At 68.5% G+C, this 8,540-nt stretch overlaps 1 protein-coding gene across 6 annotated transcripts; it reads left to right on the forward strand.

The window, feature by feature from the left end:
• The first annotated feature begins 3,260 nt into the window (after positions 1-3,260).
• PCGF1 (polycomb group ring finger 1) lies at positions 3,261-7,980 on the forward strand. Of its 6 annotated transcripts, none has more exons than XM_080373066.1 (9): positions 3,281-3,598; positions 4,295-4,400; positions 4,606-4,758; positions 6,018-6,089; positions 6,279-6,387; positions 6,928-7,063; positions 7,169-7,255; positions 7,327-7,423; positions 7,810-7,980. In XM_080373066.1, the coding sequence occupies exons 1-9, from the start codon at positions 3,503-3,505 to the stop codon at positions 7,959-7,961; spliced, it is 1,008 nt and encodes a 335-aa protein (XP_080229192.1). In that variant the 5' UTR covers positions 3,281-3,502; the 3' UTR covers positions 7,962-7,980. The 6 variants fall into 6 exon arrangements, with proteins under 6 accessions (XP_080229193.1, XP_080229192.1, XP_080229195.1 ...); XM_080373069.1 differs by having other exon boundaries at positions 3,295-3,598; positions 6,928-6,961; positions 7,172-7,255; XM_080373068.1 differs by having other exon boundaries at positions 3,312-3,598; positions 6,928-6,961.
• The last annotated feature ends 560 nt before the right edge of the window (positions 7,981-8,540 follow it).

The raw sequence follows: 8,540 nt of genomic DNA on the forward strand, positions 1-8,540 counted from the left end.
TGCCCTGCACCCACGGCGGTCACGAGCACCCCGGTTCAGCCCCTGCCGCTCTGGGCCGCCGCGGGGGTCCGGCCGGGAAAGCCCCCCCAGGCGCTTACCAGAAGGAGCCGCCCAGGCCCCGCGCAGCTCCGCAGCGGAAATGGAGCTGAATATTTGAGCAGGTCTCTGCTAAAAGCCCCGGCCTGCCCAGCCTCGGAGCCTCTCTGAGGCCGGGAGAAGTGCCGGCTGCCGCCCGGGCATTAATTATTTACAGGGAGATAGAGCTGCTGCAGGGCCCCAGCCGTGCCAGCCTGGCAAGCCGGCCCTGGGAGCTCCGGCCCCCTGGCCCCCACACCAGCACCGAGCACAGTGGGCACCCTGCCCTGCGCTGTGGGTCCTCAGGCCCCCTGCAGCCCCTCAGGTCCCCTGCCTGGTGTCACAGCCGCCCTGCAGACCCCACGGCGCGCTGCTGTGAGCACACGGTGGGCTGCGTGCCCCTGCATGGCACCGGGGCCTTCATGCGGAGGGTGCCAGCTGCTGCCACCAGCACAGGGGCTGCGCACGAGGGGGGTGAGGAAGCGACGTGCGGGGAGCCCCATGCCAGCATGAGTGGGTCCCGCAGGAACATGCGGCAGCAGCTGCCACTGCCGAGGGCCACTGGGCTTGTGGCCGTCCCTGCCCCCGTGCCCACTCCCCAGGGGTCAGTCCATCCATCCCAGCAGAGCTGCCTCACCCTGCCATCACCACCATGACCACACCACCATGATGAGCCCATCCCGCTGGCCTGGGCCAAGGTCTTGCAGGGGAGAGCTGGGCAGTGCTCGCTGTGGCACCTGTGCTTAGGGCTTTCTGTGCTGTGGGTGCTGAGTGCGGTGTTGGTGTTTGCTGCGGTACAGTAGTGCTGGCACTCACTGTGGCCCTGATGCAGTGCTGGTGCTGTGCTGGTGCTCACTGTGATACTGGCACTCAGTGCAGCGCTGGCACCAGTGGTCAATACGGTGCAGTGCTGGTGCCAGTGCCAGTAGCCAGTATAGTGTGGTGTTGGTGCCAGTGGTCAACACAGTGCAGTGCTGGTGCCACTGCAGTGCTGGTGTTCAGTGCAGCATCGGTGCTGGCAGTCAGTATGGTGCTTGGAGTGACAGTACCGGTGCTGGTGGTCAACACAGTGCAGTGCTGGGGCCAGTGGTCAATACGGTGCGGTGCTGGTGCTGCTGCAGTGCTGATGCTCGGCGCAGTGCCGGCAGTGAGCGATGCTGCCATGCCGCAGGGCTGTGCTGGCCTGGCTGTGACCCCCACAGCCCCTGGCCCGTCCCTCCCAGGAACTGCTCCTGGCAGGTACAAATGGGGCCGGACCCTCCCCAGACATGGGGGTCACCCTGACCCCAGCCTCATTTCTCACCTCCCGGCAAGGACAGACCGGAGGAGCAGGCAGGCTCTGGCCGGCAGTGGGTGGGTGCGTCACAGAGGCCACAGTCACCCCGGGGTGGGGGTCTGGTCCTGCCCACCTCTGTCCATGGGTGCCCCAGTGCTGAGGAGAGGCTGGCACAGCTCCCGGGGGTCCCCTCCGAGAGTCCAGGGCTGTGGGCACTGCAGCGCAGCCACACACCATGCTGGGCTCCGGGCGGGAGGCAGGGATGGGACAGGGGGCTGGCACCATGAGGACATGCCAGGTGACACGGGGGCTCAGCCAGTGCTGGATGCAGTGCATGGGGACTAAGCCAGCCTGGCCAGATGGACTGGGTCTTACTGGGCTGACTGGGACCTGGACTGAGGTGACAGGGGCCAGGACACAGATGCTCGGACCAGGATCCAGCCCGGGATCCAGCCCAGGACCCATGCAGAAGTCCCTGAGCCAGGGGGCCCAGCCACAGCTGGTCAGGGCACCAGGGCAGCCAGTGGTGCAGTGGATGATGCCGCCCCACTCCCCACTGCGCCAGAGGCACCCAGCCCAGCACGGCCGTGATGTGCCAGGCTGCTCCTGCAGGCACGGAGCCCCGGGGGGCACAGACCCCCGTCCACTCTGGCCCGGGCCAGACCGATGGGACCGCATCATTTCAGCTTTGCCACATTTAATCTCCTCCCGGGAGCCCCCTAGGAGCGCGGAGTGGCAGCTTGGCCACTGGAAACGGGGCGGGGGGGGGGGACGGGGACGGACGACGCTGCCCGTTGGGTGGCAGGTACCAGCCCCGGTGATCCCAGTGCACTGACCCCCACCTGCGGTGGGCAGCAGCCACCCCTCAGACTCGGGGTCCCCGTGGGGACCGTGCAGCCTCACCCGCGCCGGCTGCTCTGCCGTCTCCCCAGACGGCACTTGTTGCTCGGGATTGGAGCAATAATCGTAACCATAACGAGCCATTACGGCCTTTAACGGCTTCTGCTTTGCATTAGCGGGGCTGCTCCTTCCCCTCCAGAGCCCTGATCCAATCACCCCCATTAGCGCGGCTCCAGGCTCCGGCGGCTGCGCCAGGGCGGCCGCCCCACTGCCCCCCAGCCGGCAGCACCCCGACACCCCCAACCTAGGCAGTGGCAACAGCACCCCAATACCCTCTCACACCACCAGCACCAGCAGCACCCTGACACCCTCTGACCCCACCAGCACCCCGGGGCACGCCCAGTGCCCTCCAACCCCGCCAGCACCAGCAGCACCCCGGCACGCCCGGCCTGGGACCCTGCACCCTCCCCGTACAGCCCTCGCACCCCGGTCGTCTGCACCGCCTGCCCCCCAGCCCAGCCCCTTCCACTCACTGACCCCGACACAGCCCCTGCCCCTGTGCCCCGCCACGCGCACGACCCTGTTCCCCGGGTGCCGCAGCCTCCCGCCGGGGTCCGGGCAGGCCCTGCGCCCCCGCCGGGAACCGCACCCCGGGGCAGGCTGTGGCTCCTCCCAGCCCGCGCGGGACCCCCCGGCGGCGGGACGCGGCTGGGACCCCAACCCCGGCCCTGCGGGTCACGGCCCCCCGCGCGGGGCAGCCCCCCCCTCCCAGCACAGCGGGGATCCGCCCGGAGCGGGACCCCGGCACAGGGGGTAAAATCAGTGTTCCAGGCGCCCCGCAGCCCCCCCGGCCCCGCTAGCCCACGGTGCTCTTCTGCCCTCTGGTGGCGGATCGCGGCACCACGCGCAGGCGGCGGCCCCTCCGATTGGCGGCGGCCGCGGTCTGTCCAAGAGCGCGCTCCCCGCTATTGGCCCGCGGCGGCGGGACGCCCACCCCCAGCGGGGCCTGCGCGGCGCCGCGCCCGATGCCCCTCGGTCAGGCCCAGGCCCGCCGGGAACTCGCCTCCCGCCGAGCGGCCCCGCCCGACCTTGCGCCCCGGTGCCGGGGGTCAGCACAGGGGCCGAGGCCAGCAGCGTAGACGCCGCGCTGCCCGCTGCGCCCGGCAGGGGGTGGCGGTGCTGGGCGCCGGCCCGGCGCTCCCGACATGCCCCGCGGCGCGCGGCGCGCGGCGGGAGTTGTAGGCACCGCGCGGGCGGCGGCGGCCCCGCCCCGAACCCGGAAGTGAGCGGCGGGACGGAGGAGGTTCTAAGATGGCGTCGCCTCCTCAGGGGGGCCCGATGGCGATCGCCATGCGGCTGCGGAACCAGCTCCAGGCCGTCTACAAGATGGACCCGCTCCGGAACGAGGTCGGGCGGCGGCGGGCGGCGGCGGGCAGCAGCCCCGGGCCCGGCGCATGCGTGGGCGGAAGAGGCCGCCGCTCGGGGGGCGCTGGGGCCGCGCAGGCGCCGTGAGACCGCCCCGCGCATGCGCCGGCCGCCCACGCGGCGGGAGGGCGGGGCCGGGGTGGGGCCCAGGGGCGGGGCGCGGAGGGGCGGGGGCGGGGGGCGGGGCAGGGCGCAGGTGGGGGGCGGGGCGGGGGCAGGGGGCGCAGGTGATTTAACCCCAGCCCTGGCTGGGGTGTTGGGCTTCTGTGGGGTTGTGCAGGGCAGTGGAACTCCGTGGGGCCCAGCCGTGTAGGGCAGGGCGGCCACATCCCTGCAGGCATAACCCCCCCAGCAGGAGAGGGTCTCAGCCCCAGTCACCAGTCCTGTCACACCACCCTGTCACAGTGGCAGCTTCGCTGCGGGCCCTAAGGCCAGGCTGGGGGACAAGGCCATGGGTGAGCTGGGTCACAGGGTCCTCTTATGTTGTCCTGGGGGTTCCCTCCACCCATGCTGAGTGGAAGCTGCCCCTAGCCCTGTGCTGTCCCTCGGGGGCCTGCCCCCGCATCCCTGGGGGTTCCCACTGGCCGTGGGGTGGGAAGGGGCTGCTGCACAGGGAGAGAGCCTGGGGTGGTGGGACCGCAGGGTGCCAGGCGGGGTGATGATGGCACATCTCCGCAGGAGGAGGTGAAGGTGAAGATGAAGGAGCTGAATGAGCACATCGTGTGCTGCCTGTGCGCTGGGTATTTCATCGACGCCACCACCATCACCGAGTGCCTGCACACGTGTGAGTCCCCGCGCGGTGGCGGCAGCTGCCTGCACGGCTCCAGCAGTGTGGGGTCCCAGGAGGTCCCCCGGGCAGAGGCCGGCAGAGCCTCCCCTGCCCCAGGACTGTGGCTCATGCCTGGGGGGGCAAGGGGGGGGTGTAAGCACTAGGTGTTTGGGGGTGTGGGGTTGTGGTACCCCCTGACACCCCCTCCCTCTGGCTGCAGTCTGCAAGAGTTGCATTGTTAAGTACCTGCAGACCAGCAAGTACTGCCCCATGTGTAACACCAAGATCCACGAGACACAGCCGCTGCTCAACCTCAAGCTGGACCGTGTCATGCAGGACATCGTCTACAAGCTGGTCCCCGGCCTGCAGGAGAGTGAGTGTCCCCAGTGCGGGGCCAGGATCTGGTGTCCCCAGCACCAGTGTCTTGTGGAGTGACATGGGGAGGAGCCGTGAAGAGAACGGCACAGGGAGGCACCAGGTGCTTTTGGGAGGCACCTTCAGACTGGGCATGGAAGACTGTGGGTAAGGGTCCTCAGAATGCTGCTTCCCACGCCCATGGCAGCTGCTAGAGCCTGGCTGGGAAGAGAGGGCAGGGGGAGCATCTTACAGTGGAAAACCGTTGTGGAGCGAGGGAGAAGGTAGGACAAAGAGCCCACCTCGCGGAGGTGGGTGTCAGGGGGCTGTGGGGATTGTGCCTGGGAAGCGTGTGGGTCTGCTTGGGGCTGAGGAGCAGAGCAAGGCAGGGGCTCAATGCTGGCACCGCACAGTTTGTGAGGTTCAGGTGCGGGGACCCACAGGAGGCTTTGACTGTGCCAGTGCAGGGGCTCTGCACTGTACCCCTGGCCATGCCCGTGGGTGGAGTGGCTGCAGCTCCCCTGGGATCAGGGACCAGCTGGGGAACAGAGCAGGGGGACAAGTGCTTCGTCAGGGTCTTTAGCTGGCTCAGCCCCCTGCTCTCAGTGTTCAGGCTCCGGCAGCAGGCTGTGCTTGGCACAGCAGGGATGGGCTGCAGGGATGGGAGCTGTGTGAGCCGGGCTGCCTCTGCGAGCAGTGTCCCTGGGGCCAGGCGCCGAGTGACGGTGTGATGAACTGACAGTCGGTGGTGGTGAATGCAAAGCAGTGTGCAGGGAGGGCAGCGTCCGTGCCGCAGGCGCGGTGGTGGGCTCGAAATTAGCCACTGTCACTCAGGCCGGGGATGGTGCTGGGGATACCTCTGTGGAAATGTCCGCCTGCAGTGGGACACTGCCGTGGAGGCCTCGACTGGGGTGGGACAGCAAACACACAGTGAGGGCCCTGGCCCCCTGACCCGTGGCAGAGATGAGGGAAAGTGGAGAAAAGTGTGAGGGACAACAAGAGCAGGGACTTGTCTGCATGGGCAGGGATGGGACCAGGGCCTCTGGGCCCATGGTGGGGCCTTGGTGGAAATCCCCAGGGGCATCGAGGAGGTGAACAGGGAAGGAGGGCAGCACAAGAGCTGCTGGTGGTCAGCTGAGTTGCCAAACCAAGGTCAGAGCAGTGGGACAGGCCAAGGGCAGCCTGGGGACCCCCTCTGTGGGGTGGGAAGCAGCAATGAGCTGGGGGGGATGCAGGGCGAGGGGGTGTCCCTAAGCAGCACTGGCCTCTCGCCCACAGGTGAAGAGAAGAGGATCCGGGAGTTCTACCAGTCCCGCGGCCTCGACCGGGTGACACAGCCCAGCAGCGAGGGTGGGCACGCTCAGGGACTGCGCGGAGGGGTCTGGGGGCAACCAGCTAGGGGGGAGCAGGGTCAGAGTCTGCGGGGGGAGGGCAGAGCATGGTCTTGCTGCAGTGTGTCCAGGAGCCAGCCATGGCAGTCAGGCAGTGTTGGTGGGGCAGAGGTGGGCTGACTCCTGCCCCCTCCCCACATTTCCCCAGACACGGTTGGGGGCGACCCTATGGGGCTCCCCTACAGCACCTTCGATCACTCCCGCGCCCACTACTTCCGCTACGACGAGCACGTCTCACTCTGCCTGGAGAAGCAGAGGTGAGTGCCGGCAGCGCAGGCAGGGCCGAAGGATGCCAGTGGAGCCACTGCCCCTTCGTGTGGTGGGGAGGGGGACCAGGGGTGGCACCGGGTGTTGCGGCATCCTGTGGCCCTGATGGAAAGGAGACCTGGCCAAGCCAGAGGGGGAGGTCCTGCTGCCCCAGCTCTGTGTCATCGTCCCCCCCCCAGGCTGCAGTGGCTGCCAGCATTAATAGCTGCTGGGGCTGGCGCTGCGCTGTTGCCTGTCAGCTCCGACAGCAAAGTCAATAAGCGGCAGCTCTGGGGGCTGTAATGGGATCGATGGCTGCAGCTCCGCTGCCAGCCCTGGCTGGCTTGCCGGCCCTGTGCCGCCTAGCCAGCCCCACTTCTGTGCGTGCGTGACGGGTGGGCAGGGGGGAGCGCCAGGGTGGGTGGGGGGCACCCAGCCTACAGCAGCCTGCACCTCTGCACCAGGCTGTGCAGGGGAAGGGGCAGGGGGTATGGCCCCCCCCGGTTCCCTGCATGGGAGCTGGCAGGCTGCCCCTTGTTTTCCCTCCGCAGCTCCAGCAAGGACAAGAGCAAGGCCGTGCTGCAGGTGAGCGGGGGTCCGTGCAGCCGCCCTGACGGTTCACCGGGCCCCGAGCCCCTGGGCTCTGCCCAGACCTGGCCCCACAGCCCTCGCTCCGGGTTCGGCTTGGTGCGTGGGGTGGGCAGAGGGGAGCTGGGGCCTCGCCGCAGGACGACACTGGTCCTGCAGGGCTGGGGGCACCCACAGATCCCTGACCTGCTCTGCCTATTGTAGCAGAAGTACGTGAGATGCTCCGTGCGGGCGCAGATCCGACACCTGCGGAGGGTCCTGTGCCACCGCCTCGAGCTGCCACTGCAGCATGTGAGTGTGATGGCTGGGTGGGGGTCCTGGGGCATCTCGGGACCCCCCTGACACAGCCTCCCTGTCTTCAGGTGCAGATTCTGTTCAACAATGAGGCCCTCCCTGACCATATGACGATGAAGCAGCTCTGGCTCTCGCACTGGTTCGGCAAGGTGGATGGCAGGGCAGGTGCCCATGTTGCTGTGGCCCCTGCCATGGGGGATTCACCCCAGGGACTACATCCTGGGCTGGGGGGGGGGGGGTGTCAAGCGATGGGGGGAACCACTGCAGGGGCAGCTCGGGGCAGTGCTGTGCCAAGGACGCGGCAGCAGAGCAGGGAATCGGCAAATCAAGGATGATTAATATCGCGCGCTGGAGCAGTGGGCTGGGGTTCCCGCAGGGGTCGGGGGGTGACCCGTCCCAGAAGGGGTGGGACAAGTTCACGGCGAAGTGCCAGGGCTCTGCGGCGTCCCTTGGGTTGCTGCTGCCCCTCGCGGGGTCCTGGCCCGGGGGTACGGGGTGCCCACCCTGGGACAGGGATGCTGGCAACCCTAACTCCCCTCCTTGCCTTGCAGCCCGCGCCCCTCCTGCTGCACTACAGCATCAAGGACAAGAGGAGGTAGGGGCTGGGGGCGGGCGCTGCCCCCCTGGAGCCCAGCCCTGCTCCCACGCCCCCTGCCCTGTTCCCCCTAACTTAATACCCCTCCTGCTCGAGTTTATTTTTTGAATAAAACTATGGAAAATCCCCCGAGGGTCCATCCTCTGTCCAGGGGGAGCCTGCCTCGGGCTAGGGTTCACTACTGGGGTCTTGGGGGCGTCCCTGCTGAGCTCCACTCACCAGTAGCACCCCCAGGGCTGGGGGAGCTGTGCCCCCCTACATGGCAGCTGCTGTGGGTGATGGGCCCGGGTAGCAGATGCAGTATTGCGTGGGGGTGGCTGGGCTGTGGGGGGCAGGGGGGGCAGTGTGTGCAGCGCTGTGGGGCCAGGAGCAGGGGGTGCAGCCCCCTCCCCTCCTCCGTTCCTCTGCAGTGCTGGTGTGGGGGTGCACAGCCCCTCGGCCGAGCACAGTTGTGCGGGCGCTCGGCAGATTAATCACCGTCACGGCTGCCTGGCGCATGTCCCGGCCCCCCCCGCGCCGCCGCCGGTGCCAGAATCCCAATGAGGAGTGATGGGGAAATAACACGCCTGTCGCCTCGGCGCAGGCTGCGTGCCCCCCCGCCGCCTGCGCATAATGAGCCGTAATAAAGTCATGGGCCCTTTGATTGCCTGAGCGGGGAGGGGGGTCGGGGTGGCCTCCCCCCGGCTT

The sequence above is a fragment of the Falco punctatus genome (assembly GCF_963210335.1).
Source record: "Falco punctatus genome assembly, chromosome: 1".
NCBI lineage: Eukaryota > Metazoa > Chordata > Aves > Falconiformes > Falconidae > Falco > Falco punctatus.

Bases quoted from the DNA above. Each gene is read 5' to 3' on its own strand.
- PCGF1 (XM_080373066.1), top strand. From the start codon at position 3,503: ATGGCGTCGCCTCCTCAGGGGGGCCCGATGGCGATCGCCATGCGGCTG. The intron at 4,401-4,605 runs GTGAGTCCCCGC...CTCTGGCTGCAG, and splicing joins CACCGAGTGCCTGCACACGT to TCTGCAAGAGTTGCATTGTT. The intron at 4,759-6,017 runs GTGAGTGTCCCC...TCTCGCCCACAG, and splicing joins GGTCCCCGGCCTGCAGGAGA to GTGAAGAGAAGAGGATCCGG.